Source organism: Euphorbia lathyris, chromosome 9, assembly GCF_963576675.1.
Source record: "Euphorbia lathyris chromosome 9, ddEupLath1.1, whole genome shotgun sequence".
Lineage (NCBI taxonomy): Eukaryota > Viridiplantae > Streptophyta > Magnoliopsida > Malpighiales > Euphorbiaceae > Euphorbia > Euphorbia lathyris.
Window position 1 is genome coordinate 50,947,001 of NC_088918.1, and position 21,874 is coordinate 50,968,874.

The following is a 21,874-nucleotide window of genomic DNA, read 5'->3' on the forward strand; positions in this document are numbered from 1 at the left end:
TTAAGAGTGTGCGTGTTGAGTGCTTGGTATTAAGTACTTAGTGATAGAGAAATCTAAGTGCTGGGTTGTAGCGCTTAGTAGGAGTTGAGTAGACGAATAGAGGAAGGTACTCTTGTATATTCAACTGCATGTAATCGCTTTGTGCTCTACCCTTAAAGAGCTCAGTATTGGATTCTAAAAGCCCGGAGGATTCTGGGGACTGGACGTAGGCGGAGAGTCCGAACCAGGATAAGTGATACTGAGTAATTTCTAACTCTCTCAAATATATATATAAGTGCTTGTGTTGCTTGTTATATTTACTCAGCATATAAACTGTTTGAAACTGACACTGAGTAAATTGGAGTGCTGAGTTGGAAGCTGACCACACTAGTGTCAATTCCCAACTCTCAAGTGAAACAGTCTTAGTCAGCATCTGACTAAAGCTGTCTTACATTAAAATCGGCCAAGCTGACCAAAACTGAGTTAATAAACTCACCAAAATTATTAAGTCAGCAAGATAAATTAGCGAAAAAGTTATATTAGTTCTTAACCCCCCCTTGGAACTAATCACACGGGACCAACAATGGGGAGTTTTTTCACATTCGTTGTTGTGCTCATATTCTGAATTTGATAGTACAAGATGGTTTAAATGAAATTGATTATGCAATTCAGAAAGTTAGGGAAAGTGTCAAGTATGTGAAAGGTTCACGAGCTAGAAAACAAAAGTTTCTTGAGTGTGTTTCTAATTGTAATCTTGAGTCTAAGAAGGGTTTGAGACAAGATGTGCCTAATAGATGGAACTCCACTTTCATTATGCTTGATAATGCCCTTTATTTTCGATGTACCTTCATGCTTTTGACTGCTAGTGATGTGGGTTATAAGAGTTGTCCTACTAGAGAAGATTGGGATAAGTTGGAGAAAACTAGTGAGTTCTTGTCACATTTCTGTGATCTTACCCTTGTGTTTTCAAAAACTAAGTATCCAACTGCAAATTTATACTTTCCTGGAGTCTCTACCATTTATATGACTTTGGTACAAGAAATGAGGAGTGACGATAGATACAAAAAAGAAATGGGAAGTAGAATGTTTGAAAAGTTCAACAAGTATTGGAAAAGTTTTAGTGACATATTGGCAATTGCAGTCATCCTAGATCCATGTTACAAGCTTACTTTTGTTCAATGATGTTATAAAGATGTGTATAAGAATGATGGAACTTATGAGATTATGCGTCTGAAAAATAAGTTGTACTCTCTCTTTAATTACTATTTAAAAGCAAATATGATATCAAGGTCCGGCACGCAAACATCACTCCCATCGGAAAGAAGTCATACCCAAGAAGTGCGGGATAAGCTACTCTCCATCAAACAAAAAAATGTTTTGAAGGTAACTTCTATTCCATAACTTGTATTCTTTATCTAATTTTTTGTAGCTTATCTTATTGAAATTTTGTCTTTTGCTTTGTTATAGAACTTTTTTGACAATAAGGAGGCTGTCGAACAAAGATCACAACTTGATCAATATTTGGATGAGGCAAGGTTGGAAATTAATGACTTGGATGTACTATCATATTGGAAGGCCAATTCCTACCGCTATCCTGAAATTTCAGCCATGGCTCGTGATGTTTTAGCCATTTCGATGTCAACTGTTGCATCAGGGAGTGCTTTTAGTGTAGGTGGAAAAGTGTTGGATCAATTTAGGAGTTCACTTAAACAGACACGGTTGATGCATTGATTTGCACAAGAGATTGGTTATTTGGGGAGCAAGGTAAATTTTATGACTTACTAACAATTTAAAATTGTATTTGTTGAATTTCAATTTGATAATCAATATTTAAGGATCTTTTCGGGACTAAGGCTTTGATGTTGTTGTTGTATTGAACAAAGATGATTTGGGTGATGATATTGTGGAGAAGGATGATATGGTTGAAAGCATTCCTACAACTATGACTACTGGTTCAAGTTCAATTCAAGTTGATATATATATATATATATATATATATATAATTTGATTATGCTATTTTGATGGATGTTAAACCTAAATATTTTTAGCTTGTGTGTTTATGGATGTTTTAAATTTATTTTTGATAATTCGAAACATATTTGAGATTGTTTGTAATAATTATCTTAACTTATTAGGTTTTAATTTTTCAAATTATGAATTTGAAGTATAAATCAAAATATTTGGAATGACAGGCCGGGTTGTGTTAGACAGGTCGTGTTGAACATGTTAAGTCGTGTTAGCAGGTCAGATCGTGTCAATTTAATTGGTTGTGTAAAAAATTCGTGTCATGTCGTGTTTACCGTGTCAAGAGCAGATCGTGTTCGTATTCTGATTGTGACACGAAAAGTTTTCATGTCGTATTCATGTTTCAGGTTTTGACATGAACCCAAAATCTGATACGATACGAACACGAAAATTGCCAGGTTTTCAAAGCACATTTAAATGGAAAGCTAGTCTCTCGAGTCATCGTTGACAACGGTTTGACAGTAAACATAATGCCAATGCCAATGAAGATGATTCTAGTGCTTGGCAAAAAAGTAGAATCGTTTATGTAATTAAAAATAACAAAAGAAACAATAGTGTTTTTTTTTTATAAACATACTTACTTCATTAGATGAAAAAATGTACCAATACAATCATAAAACCACAAGGAATAAAATCCTAACAAAATCACAAAGGGACGAAATTGACTATAAAGAGCATGAAAAATCCATAAAAGGTATAAAAAACATAAAAAAAACAATGAAACATATACTTCTTGGAAATCAAAATCCGTAGAAGAGCAACTGCAGCAATATGATCTTCATCATTCAGACCCTTTCGAATATTTGGATCAGAATCCTTTCTTTTGTTGCAACCACATAGATCTATTGATCTACGTATAAGATAAATCGTTTCCGTACTTGCTAAATCCGAAAAAGATATAAATAAAAGAATGATTGAGAGTAGATAAAATTCGGACAGTTATAGAGATCTGCAAAATATATGAATACTAAATAAGAAAACAAAAAAACACACAATCTAATCCGGTGGGGGAGGAAGAAGCGGGGTTAGACTACTTGGAAAGCGACTATCTTAGTTTGTTGAGAACAAACATAAAAAAGCGTGCCCATCCGACATCATCATTATCAATAAACATAGTACAATATAATATTAAACTTTCTATCCTCTTTTTGTTAAAAAAAACTCTCTATCCTCTTTCCGATCCCTTCCCTCCCTTGTTCAATCATGACGTTTACCCGTTCCAAAACTCCAGGTTCTTCTTCTTCTTCTTCTTATAGTATCTTTTATTTATTACCTTCCTATGAAGATCGCAGGATTTTGTTGCTTTGTTATTTTTGCTCTTATTGTTTATCACGGATTAAATTTGGATTAGCCTACAATACTGTAATTCACAACTTTATGATTCATTTCTTCACTTCGTCTGCTATCTCTATCCAATCAGATCATTTGATTTCATTCAAGTAGGGTTCTCCTTATTTTCTTCATCTCTGTTCAACCTGTACTGCCCGAGGGCCGGCAAGGGACCGGCTAGAGTTGATAACACTGTATACTACAGGTTTCCTGTAGGGGAGGGAAGGAGGAAACTTATACCGGCTATAATTGACGAATATGGAAACCTGGGAGTTCCGGATCCCCCTATCTTTTATTTCATTTCTCTCTCTCTCCTTTCAATATTTACAGTTTGGCGTGGATATTTATTGTATTCCATTTTCCCCCTGTTTTTGGTTCTGTTTTTTTTTTTTTTTTTTTTTTATATATATATGTACTTTCTCTGAGCCAATTCTCTTGTCGTTATTGATTGATTGATTCACTGTTTCACAGATGATATTGATGAAAGTTCAAGGAGTTCCTATTTTAATTCACCCCCATTGGATGTTTCCCTAGCATTCCCTCAAGCAACTCCGGCATCCACATTTCCCCCATGTGGTAAAAGCATCTATTTGCACCTTCTTTGTTATATGATTATGTTGGACTCTGATAATCTTTCAACATGTTCTAGCTGCTATAAGCTATTCATTGATCTATCTATCTATACTGAGTTTGGGCACATAGTTGTTTTCTATGTTTTCTAGAGGAATTTTCTCTTTTGTTTCTCCAAGCTTGAATTGCTTACTCTTATATATACTGTTTGACATTTATTTGACAAATTCATAGTACTTTCCTTTTCAATATCTTTTCATCTTATAAAATTTCAGCTTCCGACTACTTTCAATTTGATGACCTATTGACTCCTGAGGAGCGGGCTATAAGAATTAAAGTAAGACAATGTATGGAAAAGGAAGTAGCTCCAGTAATGACAGAGGTACTTTTTGGTGCTGATCCCAACTTTTCACTAGCAATAAGTTGGACAGATAAAACTTTTTATCTATCATGAATGTTCATTAATAATCTTTGTTTCTGTGATATCTATTTGGCCAGTACTGGGAGAAAGCAAAATTTCCTTTTCATGTTGTTCCCAAGCTTGCTGCCCTGCGTATTGCTGGTGGAACAATCAAGGTAACTATTGTGCTTATCTGTCATGTAGTTTTATTTACACTCCTGGTGGAAATGTCGGGGAATCTCATGATTGAGTAGCTCTAAATTTCAGGGTTACGGGTGTCCTGGTCTCTCCCTAACTGGAAGCGCTATAGCTATGGCAGAAGTTGCTAGAGTTGATGCTAGCTGTTCTACTTTCATTCTAGTGCATTCATCTCTTGCAATGCTTACCATTGGTGAAATATTTCCCCCTTCTTATTAGTATATTAAATTTTTGGGTTTTATCTTCAATTGTAGAGTGTTCCTCACATTTGGAGAGTCTCCTAATAAATTCTGACGCGGTCGTCATTATCTTTACTGTCAATAACAGCACTTTGTGGGTCAGAAGCACAAAAGCAGAAATATTTACCTTCTTTGGCTCAGTTAAGCACTATTGCTTGTTGGGTGAGTCTCTTGTATGTATCTGGTATTTCATTTTCATCTGCTTCAGTAAAGTTAAATAGGTGTTTTATCCTTCTTCTCAAGGCCTTGACTGAGCCTGACTACGGGAGTGATGCAAGTTCTTTAAAAACTATTGCAACAAAGGTTCTAGCTCCTTTGCCCTTTTTTCTTCTCTCTTTAAATTTCTTGTTCTGTTCTACTTTGAACCTCTGGTTATTTTTTGTTCTTAAACTTGTATTGCAATGATCAGGTACAAGGAGGTTGGATCATTGATGGCCAAAAACGCTGGATAGGAAACAGTACTTTTGCAGATGTTTTGGTTATATTTGCAAGAAATACTTCAACGAATCAGATCAATGGGTATGTTGGATGCCATAACAAATGTAGTGTACCTCCATCTTTGATTAGCATAGCAAGCATTTGTTTTATGCGTGTTCTCCTAATTGTTTCAATGAGTGCAATGATGATTATGTTCCACAGTACATTCCACAAGAGTAGTAGTTAGGCAATAGAATCATCTTTGATATGCTACAACAGGCCTTCATGAAATTCTTTGGCTTCCTCTAGTGCCTGTACCTTAGATTTGTTTATGCTTGGAATGTACTGTAATTTTTGTAAACTTCTGCAGTATATTCATCTGTGTTTATGTGTATTCTCCCAAGTATTTCAGTGGACACACAGGTAACTTGTTAGATGGTATAAAATATAAATCAGTTCCACTATGACATAATTGAGCCAATATCTAGACTATAAGCTGATATCGACCAAAATCTGGGTAAGTGAAGTGTTAAATGTAGATAATGAATGATGCTATCATTTTGATGTCTTGGTTTGAAATAGTACATCTACACACTGGCTGCATCCTATCTATGTTAGGTCATTATTACTGCAACTTTTAGCTGTAGATCATAAGTTGGGATTTTAAGCTCTAGCTTTTGCTTTTTTTTTACTGCAAAACTGCACGATTCACAGTTTTCTAGCTTAGTCTTTTCCTTACATGTGAAATTTTTTGTTGCTTTTTTGTTTCAGATATATAGTAAAGAAGGATTCCCCAGGATTAACATCTACAAAAATAGAAAATAAAATTGGATTACGAATTGTACAGAATGGAGATATTCTGCTGAAACAAGTTTTTGTCCCCGATGAAGACAGACTACCTGGTGTCAATTCCTTCCAAGATACAAGTAAGGTACAGCGGACATTTGTTTTCCTCGAGTTACTGTGTAGTTAATCATTTGTATACTCAATTGAAATTTTTTATCCATCATCAGGCAGCATATCACCTTTGGCTGTAAATGTTGAAATGTCCACTCAAATTTTTAGTAGATACTAGTAAATAGCCAAAATTTTGAAGTCTTTCAATTGCAAATCTGCATCTGTGTATAGGATTCAGCAGAATGGCGACCCAGCCTGATTATTATAGAGAGCATGCTGCTATATGAACTGCTTCAACTTTGACTGCAGTATCACAGAGCTAATTGCAATGCCTGCAATTTCAATCTCATTCTGCTGCAAGTTGCGATCCCACTAACAAAATCCTTTCTAGATGGATGAGAGAAATTAAAACCTGAAGCTCTCTGATTATTTTGCACTCTATCTTCGGTTGTTTCCCTGTGAGGAAAAAGAACAGGCCCATGGGCTTGCAGCGTGTACAACACAGGCCCATTCCGCCATGTGTTTTTAAATCCACCAATTATGAGGTTGCCAGGACTCGAACCATCAACCATTTGGTTCAAGAGGCTCTGATACTGTGTCATGGAACCGTTTGAACTAAAAGCTCAAGCTTATAGTTAAGGTCCAATCATAGATCTTATATTAATCTTTGACAAAAATAAATATATAATTACTTACAAAAATATTGAAATTCAAATTCAATTAACAAAATCACCTAAACAAATAAATTTTATGTTATTTTAATGTTTTCTCCTTAAAAATTAAATATAAATATGTATATATATATATATATAGATAATTAAAGTTCTACATATAATTTATACTAGTTTTACTTGTATCAATACATAATCGGTTTATTTTTTAGTTTCGTTTAGCCATTGATTTTTGAAATGAAAAACTGTAACCTAGTCCATTGGTTTCAGTTAATCTATTTTTCGGTTCAATTTTGGTTTCGGAAATTGGTTTTCCGGATAGTTTTGTGCAGCCGTAGTTCTTATGCATCTTGTTTGGCATTGAATAGCTCCTTACTTTAGGTTGAAGATATCTCATTTTTCTCCAACGCTCACTAGATCTTATATGGACTGCTCGTATGTTGTTCAAACTCAAAGTATTTATATTGCTGTAAGAAGGCTTCAGTGAGTGGATATGGTGAACTAGGTGCTGATGACTAAACTCTATAAGCTATTTTTTTCCTCCTTACAAGGCATAATATATTATCTGTTATATCATAAGGAAACATCTTAAACTTCAGGTCTTCACAATCCCTCCTTTCCAGCACTGGTTGTGTGGAGTTTGTTCTGTGTGTAGAATTATTGCCTTAATTTTTAATTGACTGCGTGAGTGGTATCTTGTATGCCTAAATTTTTCGAAAGCTGATCTGAATTTGTTTTCCTGTTGAAGCTGCTTATTATCTTGTCTTTACATGCTTGATTTTCATGCCACTGATCTGATTACCTAACTTTCCAAGTTTAGGTTCTTGCTGTTTCACGTGTAATTGTCTCTTGGCAACCTATCGGCATATCAATGGGGATCTATGACATGTGTCACAGGTATAATGGTACAATATCTTGTATTCTATGTGCCATGTAACATCACCCTATGTAAGATCTGCATAATTTGAATTGGTTTGTAGGTATCTGAAAGAGAGGAAGCAATTTGGAGCACCGTTGGCTGCTTTTCAAATAAACCAGCAGAAACTTGTTCACATGCTTGGTAATGTTCAAGCAATGATACTTGTCGGTTGGCGCCTTTGCAAGTTGTATGAGAACGGGAAGATGACTCCTGGTCATGCCAGTATGGCAAAGGTATGCATGCATACAAAATCCTGAAATAAAAATATTTGCTGATTCTTTTTCCTGTTCTAGTTATGACGTAGTTTTGTATGTTTAGGCATGGATAACCTTACGAGCAAGAGAAACAGCTGCTATTGGGCGGGAATTACTCGGCGGCAATGGAATTTTGGCTGATTTTCTAGTAGCCAAGGTCTTCAAATCTACTCTTATGAAATATTTACTCACTACTTAACAGTATTAAGTTAAAATTGAGCTACAAATCTTAGGGGTAAAAGTACATTTCCATATCCGATAACCCTTTTTTTGGGGCAACTTATTGCAGGCATTTTGCGATTTGGAACCCATTTACACATATGAAGGGACTTATGACATAAACACCTTGGTCACGGGTAGGGAAGTTACTGGTGTTGCCAGTTTTAAGCCGGCTGGTTCGAGCAAACATAGCCGCCTATAGTGTAATATCTCATTTTCACTACCATTGCCTTCGTATGTTTTCACAATAAATGTGCCCTGTAGGTTAAATTATACCATCAAAAGACAGCAACATAATGATCTTTACAAAGCTTATTTATAGAAAAACATTTGGTGTGTAAACCTTTTATATTTTGAAAATGCAAGTGGTTGGTTATATTGGATTTATCCTCTCATTATTAGTAATTGTGGGGGTAAATTTCACTTATGGTAACCAAACTTTACCCTAAATCACACTTTGGTGTACAGACTTCAATTCGTCACACTAATATATACGTACTTAGGGGTGACTTTCCACTATGGTATATGGCCGGTTAAAATGACCGGTCAACGCCAGTCAACGCGCCACCTCACCATTTTTCAACTTTAATTAGACACATCTCATATGCAATTACCAAAATACCCTTTATCCCAATAAAAAAATAAAAATACACTCATTTGTTCATCTCTCTCTTCCATGGCTCCTTTCTCTCTCTAACTCTTCTTCCTCTCTAACTCTTTCTCTCTCTAATTCAATAACCATTTTCACCATTATTTTTATAAAAATCTCTTTCTCTAATTAATACCTACAAGCCCAGATCCATGGAAAATTATCTCAGATATCTAATATCTTTTTTTTGTCTCTATTTTCTCCTACATCGATCTCTAAGAAGCCACAAATAACTTTGCTTTAGAAAATAAACTCGGAGATGGAGGGTAACAGTGGGTAACAGTGAAATAAAGCAATCCAGAAATGACACCATCGTTTGCTGGGTGGTCGATTTCTGCTGCTGATTTTGCAGTCCAATTCTTCCACAATCGCACGCCTAAACAACAAGATTACACATAAATTCAATTTCAATTACAACAAAAATCAAAATACCAAATCAAACAAATAAAGAAATAGATAAAATCCAATATTAGATGATGTGGATGTAAATGCCCGATTCCACGAGTACCACCAGTAACAAGAGCTGTTTTCCCGTTAAGGGACCACCTATTGTCTATTGAGCTAGTGCACTGATGCTGCTTGAAAGGGATTTTATTGGATAATGCGTTGAAGATTTGGTGGAGAGGTTTATTTGTATGCCTTTTGACAACTGGGGATTCAAAACAGAATTCAAGAGGAAAGGGTTTTGGGATCATAGTGAGAGAAATAAGATGGAGAGAGTTAGTGAGAGAAAGGGAGAGAAGGGGAAGAGAAAGAAAGAAGAAAAGGAAGAGGGTATAATAGTAATTTTATATTAGTGGTTGAATTATTTTGACTTTGACCGGTCAAAGTTGAGGTGGCGTGTTGACTGAGCGTTGACCGGTCATTTTAACCAGCCATATACTATAGTGGGAGGTCACCCCTAAGTACGTATATATTAGTGTGATAAATTGAAGTCTGTATACCAAAGTGTAATTTAGGGTAAAGTTTGTACACCATGAGTGAAATTTACACGTAACTGTGGACACTAGCAAAACAAGTTTTCACATCACATCACATGTATTGCTAGTTAGCTTCTCAGCTAAGGTCATCTCCAACCCATTATACTATCTCTATCTCCATTTTCTATTTTCTAAACATTAAATCTTATTTTTTCTCCAACCCACTACACCATTTATTACACTAAAATAATATTCTCCACTTTATTTCATTTTACATAACACTTTTATTAATATTTTATTAGTTTTTCATATATTATTTTTATCATAAATAATCTATAATAAAAAAAATAATTTAAAAATAAATTAAAAATAAGAAAACAATGTTATTTAATTAATAATACATTTAACTACAAAATATAAAAAGAAAAAAATCTTTAAATAATATTTTAATTTGTGAAACATAATTTAAATCTTTTAAAATAATAAATAAATAAATATATATATATATATATATATATATTTTTTTTTTCCACCAAAATAAATTTTGGTGGAAATCAAAATCAACCAATTTTGGTTGATTTTGTATTTCTATGTCAAAATGGCATAAAAATTTGGTGGTGGTTGGAGAAACCAACCACCAAAGTAGCATTTCCAACCCTCATTTGGTGAGGGTTGGAGATGCTCTAAGCAACAAGTAAAAACTTAGAAAGCAAATCAGAATATAATGTGGCATATGTAGTAGATGCTCCATACCCTTATTAATATATAGTCCTCCACCTCCTTAATCTACGCTAATGTACCTTTTGGTTGGTTTTACAGAATATCTAACTACAAGCTTATGTATTTGCATTTATGCGTATATAAAAGTACTCATTTAAGTTATTTTGTAATCGTCTACTTGTTAGTTAGAGATAATTATATTTATTTGTATATAATCTAGTAGTGTTCACGTAGACCGTAAATGGATGTATACATAGCTATTCAATGCGCATCCTAATTAACAATGGCGGGACTGGGCAAATTTTTAGCCTCCAAAACGTTAAAACTTTGTCGTTTTGGTGTGTCGGCTAAAAAATTAAAAGCATCCAACGTGAAAAGAGTAGACAAGTTTTTATAAGGTCAACATTAATTTTTTTTTAAATGATAACATTTAAAGTTACTTGAGGATAAAAATACGAAAATGGTTTTTGTTTTATCAAGAAAAGATAATAAAAATGAGTTTGAAAATGTTATAAAAATAAAGAGTGCATTAAAAATAATTAATTATGGTAATAGTTTTATAATTATTTGGAAAATAAAATTCAAATAAATTGAGATTGATGAGATATGAATCCAAATCTCTTTCTTGAAAGCATGCAATTCAAAGTAATTCAACCATTCTAAAATATTAAAATAAAATAGGATGGAGCCGACGGCCGGAGGGTTTCGGCACTTTCGGACTCTGGGTTGGTTCCGTCCCTGCTATTTAAGGAAATATTTATTTTCTTCGATCTTTTTCACCCTAACCAATTACAACACGGTATCAGAGCAAATTTCTGCCATTCAATCTTCCGTTGTCGGCAACCCTAGTGTCGCTGTCTTTCCCCATGCTTCACACAATGTTCTATCTCTATAGTTCGAATATCGACTAGAATTCCAACCTCAGTCCCCTTGCCTCACCTGCATAATCCCGTCATAATACATCAGTTTTCCAATCCGATGTTTTCTGGGACATATTTTTCCTTCAACGATGAATCTAAATTTACTCTCATTACTAAAATAGATTCACCCCCTCTTCCTTCCAATCAGCCATGTCGATTTACTTACCCTTTTTCCTCTCAACCTATATATTCATTTGTCACCAGTTCATATCTTTTCTCGAACTGTCAAGACAATTGTTTTCCCCGCTCAGAAACCCACCTATATTCACCTTCCCTCCCAACCCGCATTACGCAGCCCCTCCTCCTTGCACTTTCCAGCCAGATCCGATTAATTCCATCCTGCCTTGGCTAAATTTCCACCACCCTTCCTTGACTAAATTTCCACCCTTTGGGATCTGTTGGCGTTTCTCAATCACCACAAAATATATCGACATCCTCACGTAGAATGTATTAATTTAATCTATTAATTTCTCAATTAATCCAATAAATATATAATAAAGTAAAAGATGATGACCTTACCAAAAGTGTAACATTTTCTCCCCTAAAGCCATAAGAATATCAAATATTGATTCTGGTCGTTTACTTTTTAGTGGTTTAGTTGCAATGTAATTTGATCCTTCATCAACTATATCCAAATAACTTGTGGCCATGGAATATGCCAAATCACATATATGAGATATTGTTTATTTGTTCAGGTTGAGTTGCTCAAACTATATAGATTCATGAAATTTCCAATTTTAATTTGGAATCTATCAGCTTGCAAGGATTTAGAGCAACTCTCCCACAAGAGGACGTGGATATCTCTCTCTTAATCCGAGAATGATGGATGCTTAATCTATTATTTAACTACCTTGGAACTACTTCATGTAATACCCAAACATTCCCAAGAGCAAACCATATTTACAGAATGTTGTGATGAAAGTCACAATATTACAGTTCATAGTTTAAAATTGCAATGATGATTATTTAATTTGAGGATTAGTTATGCCTAAACACTATGAGATTAACTAGTGTCATTCAAGATTCTTTATCCATCTAGAATCTCATGTTGGATCACCAATGTCTATGAACACATTCATAAACATCCATGTAACTGTCTAGATATCTGTACACCTATAGCTTGTGAGATCGACTATATATTCTCAATAGGAAACATATTACATGCAAATCTTTATAGCCTTAATACTAGTCCTATCGTATAATACAAACCGAGTGCGACAGTAAGCATATTGCTTATATATGTGTATGAATGTATTGTGGCTTGTAACTCGTTAAGTGTGAGATGTGGTTGAATTTGATATGAATAATGTTTGAGTGTTTGTGATACGTTGTGATAGATACGAAAGTTATATGATTGAGTAACTTGCAATGTTATGAATACAAATGTGGCATATTGAGCCTTATGCACATACTGGAACTGAATAATGGTTGGATAAGAAACGAATATGAGCTTTCTTAGATGGATATGTGAAATGGTTGTCACACCCGATCCTGGATGACCTCAATCGGCATCGGGTGCAAAATAGAAATATCACAATCAACATTTACTAGGGGTAAATTTCATCTGTGGTATACAACCTTTGTTCCATTTCACAATTTGGTGTACAACCTTCATTTTGTCTCACTAATATGTACGACCTTATAGGTGACCTCCCAATATGGTGTACATCAGGTAAAAATGACCGGTCAACGCCGGTCAATGCACCACATCATCAATTTTTATTATATCTATTCACTGAAGTGGGACCTATTACTTGTATATTTACTAACTTACCTCTAACTATTTTACATCAATTAAAAATTTTCAATTTCCTATACTACTCTTTCTCTGCTCAAACTCTCACTCTCTATTTTTTCACATTTTCTCTCTCTTATTTTTTCATTCTCTCTCTACGATAGTGAAGATGAAAACGACGATAGTGAACCAGATTCTGATGATTCTCCGGCACCGGACGAGGCTAAAAACGGTGATAGTGAACCAGATTCCTATGATTCTCCGGCACCGGACGAGGCTGAAAACGACGATAGTGAAGCAGATCTCCATTATTAGCCACGATAGTGAATACTCCTTTTTTACCAAACATAGTCGAGGCAAACTTTGATTCATTATTGAAACAAGTGATGTTGAATCTCCCAGAAAAAACTAGCTCCTTTGCCTCCTCTAATATGTTGACTGCTAAAATTATCTTCACCAGAGAACTCTATCTTCGCCCATGACTTTTTTAGATCGTCTTTCTTCTTCAAATTTTAGCTGCTTACAAAAATTATATAAAAAAAAAGAAACAGCAACAGCTCATATGTATGGAATGGAAGGGAAGGCACAATTTTTTTTTATCATAGCATCAGGATGATGGATCTATTACTTTTTCCATTTGGGTCTTCTCTTCCTTGTGTTGTGATGAACCCATTTCCAAGTACCCATTAATGTACAATTACAGAGTCAGTCTTAAATTTATTTTGGATTAACAAAATTGAGGTTATAATAGTAGTCCACCAGTCTAATGGAAACCAGGCTCACGAATCAATCCAATGCTAAGCTCCACCAAACACGAAGATATCCTAGAATTGCTTCCATATAGCTGAGGATATTTTTAGATGAGACTAGTTAGAGAGAGAGAGAGAGAGGAGTTGGAGAGAGAGAGAGAAAGTTAGAGAGAGAGTATTTAGAGAAAATAAATGGAAGATGGAGGTATATTCTTTCTAATTAGGAAGGAAACCTAGAGGGGTATTTTAGTAAATGCATTTGTGGTGGGTCCCACTTTAGTGAATGGATATAAAATTTTGATGATGTGGCGCGTTGACCGGTCATTTTTACCTCTTGTAAACCATATTGGGAGGTCACCTATAAGGTCGTACATATTAGTGAGACAAAATGAAGGTTGTACACCAAAGTGTGAAATGAGGCAAATGTTGTATACCATAGATGAAATTTACCCCATTTACTAGTCTCCTAATTATCCAAATATCATAAATATCACACTTTTCAAGAATTTCTCTTAAATATATTATAAAATAAATCCATATTTCTACTACATTCAAGTCCTAAAATATTATCCAATACAATCAAATCTCCAAATGAGAGGCAAATGTCCTAACTAAGGACAAAGTCAATGACTTGACACTTCAACATTGTCTATTGATGCGTGCGCGGACTAGGTAGAGCTTTTCTACGATGAAATGTATATTACGATAAGTGCGTTACGACTATGGATGTGATCTTTCTAAATGCTCTAACTCTACTAGACGCCACTACTTAGGGGCAAGTGTACCCCGTCGTATCAAGTAATAATCCGGTTAAGATCGGGTATCGAATCCACGGGATTTATAACTACAAGTATTAGACAACTCGGTTTTATACGTTATCTAAGCGATGAATACTTTGAGTTGATGCGGGGAACAACTACAAACTACTCCTAACTACGAGTGAGACAAGTTTATATAGCAAAACTCTACGAGATGATATGGATAGCGATAAGTTATAAATATGACGAATAATGACTCCCAATATATAAATGGTTAATGTTTTACTCTTGCAATGACGACTACGTGTAGTGTGACCAATCCGTGAAGTACTTAGACTACGTGGTTCCTAGTCAAGGCGTGTCTAATGCTTGGGACTAGAAATTAGGGCCCGTAAGTTCCGTGGTTTGTCAATTCCTACGATTTCTGGAGCGTCACTTTCGGTAAGGCAACACATATATGAATCCCTAAAGATAGCCCGAATGGCGTCGGAAATCGCGTTCTCCTACACAATAATCAATTACGAGTATCAAAACAAGTAGCAAACATCAACACAAATATAGAGAAAGAGATTATGAATCATAAATTATAAATATGAAGAATGTAAATGTGAAATACAATCAAGCCTAGTACATAGGAAGATTACAAGCTAATTAGCAAGTGAAAAGGGAAGAATCCACCATCGGAACTAGCTAACCGGACTCAAGGCCGTCTCTTAGGACTTGGAGGTGGAGCTTTCGAGCTTGGTGGACGGAGATGGAACGGAACTTTGATGGAATGCCGGGATCAACGAACAAGCTCTCAAGGTGGAAGAGAATTGCTTATATAAACTACAATCTCACACTATCTAACAAGAACTATACTAAGAATCAAAAAGTCTAAGATGTAAGATGTAAGGTTCAAGATTACAATATTAAGAGCTGTCTAAATGAGTGCTAGTCACTCTTATTTATACACATCAAGCTAGGGTAGAGTTGTAATTTCATAAGATACAAGCATGGAGGAACATGATTTTATGCAGATTTCCCATGACACGCCTCGCGTATGGTGGAGTACGCCCCGCGTAATTGCCCATTCCGTCAGAAATCTCCTGCATGTGGACCAAATCCAGATCTTGTTGTCTCAATCACGCCGCACGTAGACTGGGGTACGCCTTGCGTGTTTGAGTTTCGAGATTTTATTGCTTTAATTGGGCCTTTTACGCACCGCGTAGCTGAAGCACGCCTCGCGTAAATAAGTTTCTGAGCTTTTTGGATTGAAGAACTTCCTTACACGCCCCGCGTGTAAGGTGGTACGTCCCGCATAGGGTAGTTGACTCAGGGAGACCATGCAGTCTGACTTTCAGGATTAGGCTTATCATTTCTGACACATGTTCCACGCCCCGCGTGGTGGTTGATACGCCCCGCGTATTGGTGACTAGATTCCACGTGGTGCCTGTGGATTGCACAATTATTTCTGACCAAATGTTCCACGCCCCGCGTGAAGGGAGATACGCCCCGCGTATATCGGTGGAATTTCACTCCTTGCTCGTACCTGAAATACAATTCTCGAGAGCCGAGTTAGCTTGACGTTTTTATTTTCTAAATTAATCAAAAATAAGAAAAATTAACCGAAAGTACGGAATTTATTTTTATTTCGTTATTTTATTAAAACACTCTATTTTTATAATTAAACTTATTTATTTCATCTAAAACTAAACCGTAAATCACGCTAAAAGATAGGGACGAAACGCCCCTATCATCTATCAACCAGTAACTTCTCTTATACCTTGCTTTTTCTCACCTAAAACATTAAAACATTTTAAAACGTGAGACAAAAATCTCAGTAAGCAATTATCAACTACATAAAGTACTTATACTCAAAATAACTATATATATATTAATTTTCAAAATGTATCATATAAAATTCATATTCTTCAAAAATAAGCATTTTATGGATTAAACCATAATAAAATACTCCAATATACTTTTAACCAAATTTGCAACTTAAAACATCAAGCTTGCTATCAACATTATTTCTCAAAATATCACACATAGTCAAAACGTAATCACTGTATTAAAATACTTAGTATAAAACTCGTGTTCAAAATTATATATATATATATATATATATATATATATATATTTATTTATTTAAAATCTCAACTAAACAAAATAAATAGGTTCGCAATTAACCATTTACTCAAATCAACCGTAAATCAATAAATACTTCATAAACCGTATTTCGATAAATATTTCATAAACTGTATTTCGATAAATACTTTATAAACTGTATCCCAATAAATACTTCATCAACTGTATCTTAATAAAATACTTCATAAACTGTATCTCAACAAATACTTCATAAACTGAGCTTCATCAATTGTATATTATTAAATACTTTATAGACCGTATCCATCCGAGAGATAATCCTCGTATGTATCAATCCCCACAACATAATAGAATCGAGATATCTCATAATTTGCCTGACCCTACATGATCTTACTCAACACTTCTTTGTCATGCCATATTAGGTCTTTAACTGTGTACACATGTCGTATTTCTCACTAAATATAGACTTTTATTAAAGCCACCTATTCGGGCTACTCTTGATGGATACTAAAAATATTATGATTTCATAATATAATTTAAAATCAGAAATATATATATATATATATATATGTAAAAATATATATATAACTCATAAATCAACATCATAAATTTTCTCAATACTTTTACTCAATCAATTTCCAAAATGTTAAATCATAAATCATTATTGAACTAAAATCACCAATAAATAGTTTATTGATATATTTATCAATAATAACTTCAATTTCTTAAAACTAAAGACATCAATTATCATATATATATATATATATATATATATATATATATATATATATATATATATACACACACACACTTTATTTTAATTAAACACTTTATTTTAATAAATCATAAATTCATCAAAATTACTATTTTACCAATCTTTAATTAAAACTAAAATTTACTTTGAAAAATAAATTTATAGAAAATCACTTAATATATATTCATATACCTTTGTTCATAACCCAATTATCAATAAAGTTTGTCAATACACTTTTCTTTAAATTCCACTCTTCAAAATATCAAATCTTACACAAATATTAATCAAATATATTAAGTTTATCAAAACAAAACTCAAATCATGTATACATATATGTATATTATAAGTTAAAATTTGCATGCAAAGATATATATGTATATATTCTTAAACATAGTTTAAATTCAAATTAAAACTAAATCATAAAAACACCATTTAATCAAATATATGGTAAAAATTCCTAAAAAATCAATTTCTGGAAAAATATAGTGATATATACATATATATACATAAAAACTTAAAAGGGTAGTTGATAGTTACTTATATTAACCATAATTGAGGGAAAAACACATTAAAACCTCAAATCCACCACTATAATCTGCCTAGGTCGAACCCCATGTAGAAATCTCTAAATCAAAATCACACCGGCCACAATGTGTATTAGAATGTCTAGAACCTACTGTAAAAAAATCAGCTCGATCCGACGGTTCAATCTCTAGATATTAAGGTATGATCAAAGCTTGGTGATTTTGGGTGTTTGAAGAACAATGATGGAGAGATGAAGGAGGAGTGCCAAACATGGAAGAAGAAAGAAAGAAATTCTGAATTCCTTCACTTGGGTATTAGAAATAAAGTGCGGAAATTATAAATTTATATTCCCAATAAAAGATAATATCTTTTCTGGTCCTTTCAAACTTTAGGCTCTTTTAAAATTTACCCTAAACTTTTAATTTTACATTTAAAACATAAAATTGGCCTCCAAACTATATCTATAATATCAAATTAACTCACAAATCAATAAAAATTATGATATAACCTAATATTAGGGTATAATAATTAAAATCAAGGACACATATGTGACAATGGTCCTAGTTGAGAGTGCTATCCGAATATTGTTAGCCGGAAGCACATGTGTTGAGTTACATGCATATCGGACTACGTGAGTTGAGTTTAACTCCTCTGTAGCACAGATGATTATATTCCGAATTTAGTGAGCTAGGATACTGATTGGGTCCAAGAACCATTTTACATATATTATCTAAGTATAGCAGGGCCCATACTTACTGAAATAGTCATTACTGTAATAAGTGACTTACTTTCTACTGAATATGCTAACTTGGTAATGATGATATATTTTGCTTTATGCTCTTTACATTACTTTTGTATACATATATACGTAATATGTTTATTGAGTAGGCAGCTCATCCATTGCCAACAAAATTTTACAGGTTAGGTGAAGTCCTTCTTATGTAAGGGCACCGGCAGTGTTAGTCCATTCTCGCCTAGGCATTTTTGAGTATTTTGTTTTGTGAATATTCTATATAGAATAATGTTTTAAACATGTATTGTAAATTGCAAACGCTTCTCCTATTTATAATATATGAACATCCATGTAACTGTCTAGATATCTGTACACCTATAGCTTGTGAGATCGACTATATATTCTCATTAGGAAACATATTACATGCAAATCTTTATAGCCTTAATACTAGTCCTATCGTATAATACAATCCGAGTGCGACAGTAAACATATTGCTTATATATGTGTATGAATGTATTGTGGCTTGTGACTCGTTAAGTTTGAGATGTGGTTGAATTTGATAGGAATAATGTTTGAGTGTTTGTGATACGTTGTGATAGATATGAAAGTTATATGATTGAGTAACTTGCAATGTTATGAATACAAATGTGGCATATTGAGCCTTATGCACATACTAGAACTGAATAATGGTTGGATAAGAAATGAATATGAGCTTTCTTAGATGGATATGTGAAATGATCCTAGTTGAGAGTGTTATCCGAATATTATGAGCCGGAAGCACATGTATTGAGTTACATGCGTAGCGGACTACGTGAGTTGAGTTTAACTCCTCCGTAGCAGAGATGATTGTATTCCGAATTTAGTGAGCTAGGATACAGATTGGGTCCAAGAACCATTTTACATATATTATCTAAGTATAGCAGGACCTATACTTACTGAAATAGTCATTACTGTAATAAGGGGTAAATTACATACGTGGTGTGCAACCTTTACCCATAATCACACTTTGGTGTACAACCAAAATTTTGTCACACTAAACTATACAACCTTTTAGTAACTTCCCACTAAAGTGTATAGCCGGTAATTGTGACCGGTCAACGCTGGTCAAACTGCCATGTCATTAATTTTCATTAACATAATGGGCCCATAACATATGAAATTACTAAGTTACCCTTTTATAAATTCAATCCAAAAGCCATCAAATATGGATAATTATTTTTACACCCTTCCATTAATTTTCTTCTTCTCCTTCAGATACTTCTCTCTCTTCACTTGTTCTTCTCTCTGTTCAACACAAAGAATCCAGATTTCTCAAAGCCTCTGAAATCAACATTTTTTTTATAAATTCAGATTTTTTTAAACTGGGTTTTTAATTCAGATATTTTTCAAGCTTCTTGAGAAAACTGCCTACCCGCACCCATATAAGAAATTGTCCATCTTCTCCCTCTTCTTATCAGAGAGAAACTGTTACTCTCCATAACTCAGTTCCCTTCCTCTCCATTATTTCTCTTCCCATGATGAATTCAAACCCGATTTAGGTTATTTCACTTTCCATCAATGGAGGACCCGTTCCAGATCACAAACTTTGCGGTTATCTCTCTACTGTTCTTACACTTCCTTCTCCTATACCTGATCCAGTCGCCGCTCTCCCTTTCCTTTCTTATTGCTGGGTCTTTTCAGACGGTGTTAATGTTGGTTTCGAGGCTGAAAACGGCGTCGTTCTCTCTGTAATTGCCAATGCGGCGGATTATTTGTTGCTGTTGAAGGTGAAAGATGGCGATTTTTGCTCTCCTAGTTCCGGTGCAAGGAAGAGGAGGTATAGTAAGAGAGGTATTGTAAGGGTGAGTGGGAGTTTGAGTGGGGTGCATCAATTTCATGCTTTGAGAAACTTTGGTTTTGGAAGCCTTGAAAAATACCTGAATTAAAAGCCCAGTTTAAAAAAAATCTGAATTTATAAAAAAATGTTGATTTTGGAGGCTTTGAGAAATTTGGTTCCCTTGTGTTGAAGAGAGAGAAGTACGTGAAGGAGAAGAAGAATAATTAATGGAAGGGTGTAAAAGTAATTATCTATATTTGATGGCTTTTGGATTGAATTTATAAAAGGATAACTTAGTAATTGCACATGTCATGGACCCATTATATTAATAAAAATTGATGACATGGCAGTTTGACCAGGGTTGACCGGTCACAATTACCGGCTATACACTTTAGTGGGAAGTCACTAAAAGGTTGTACAGTTTAGTGTGACAAAATTTTGGTTGTACACCAACATGTGATTATGGGTAAAGGTTGTACACCACGTATGTAATTTACCCCTGTAATAAGTGAAATAAGTGACTAACTTTCTACTGAATATGCTAACTTGGTAATGATGATATATTTTGTTCTATGTTCTTTACATTACTTTTGTATACATATATGCGTAATATGTTTATTGAGTAAACAGCTCATCCATTGCCAACAAAATTTTACAGGTTAGGTGAAGTCTTTCTTGTTTAAGGTCGCACCGGTAGTGTTAGTCCATTCTCGCTTAGGCATTTTGGAGTATTTTGATGTATTTTGTTTTGTGAATATTCTATATAGAATAATATTTCAAACATGTATTGTAAATTGTAAACGCTTCTCCTATTTATAATATATAAATGATAACATATATTTAATAAGTAAATGTTGATATGTTATTGAAATTGACATAGAATGATATTAATTTAAAAGTAAAATGGAAACTAAAGGATATAATTTTATAAATGAATATGATTGAAACTTGAAACCATGTTTGTAACTGATGTTGTGTGAGATATCGTGTGATCCTAATAAGGGGTTACACATTATTTCTATCCAAATTTATATACCACCTTTTTTGTTCGTAATTATTATGACGTTTTATCTTTTGTATATATTATTTTATTTATACTTCCTTCAATTTGAATAATAATAATAATAATAATAATCTTATTAAATGATTTACCTTTTTAACTTATCTAAAAATTTAATTAATCTTCAAAAATCTAATTAATCTTCAAAAATCTAATTAACTCCTTAAATTTACTTAAAATATAATAATTAAATCTCACAATAAAAACATCATAGAAAATATATAAAACAAAAAGTTAATTTACTTAAAAAAACTTAAAATTATAAATTAATTTTTATTTTTAAAATTTTATTATATATTTAAAAAGTTCAAATATATATCACTTTAAACA

The 21,874-nt window shown here is 33.7% G+C and overlaps 1 protein-coding gene across 2 annotated transcripts; it reads left to right on the forward strand.

Moving 5' to 3' along the window:
• Nucleotides 1-3,083: 3,083 nt before the first annotated feature.
• LOC136206738 (acyl-coenzyme A oxidase 4, peroxisomal) lies at nucleotides 3,084-8,567 on the forward strand. 2 transcript variants are annotated; one of them, XM_065997883.1, is made up of 14 exons: nucleotides 3,116-3,235; nucleotides 3,425-3,682; nucleotides 3,805-3,909; nucleotides 4,179-4,285; nucleotides 4,402-4,479; nucleotides 4,571-4,694; nucleotides 4,829-4,902; nucleotides 4,984-5,043; nucleotides 5,150-5,259; nucleotides 5,929-6,088; nucleotides 7,546-7,622; nucleotides 7,706-7,877; nucleotides 7,963-8,055; nucleotides 8,188-8,567. In XM_065997883.1, the coding sequence occupies exons 2-14, from the start codon at nucleotides 3,592-3,594 to the stop codon at nucleotides 8,317-8,319; spliced, it is 1,383 nt and encodes a 460-aa protein (XP_065853955.1). In that variant the 5' UTR covers nucleotides 3,116-3,235; nucleotides 3,425-3,591; the 3' UTR covers nucleotides 8,320-8,567. The 2 variants fall into 2 exon arrangements, with proteins under 2 accessions (XP_065853956.1, XP_065853955.1); XM_065997884.1 differs by lacking the exon at nucleotides 3,425-3,682 and having other exon boundaries at nucleotides 3,084-3,235.
• The last annotated feature ends 13,307 nt before the right edge of the window (nucleotides 8,568-21,874 follow it).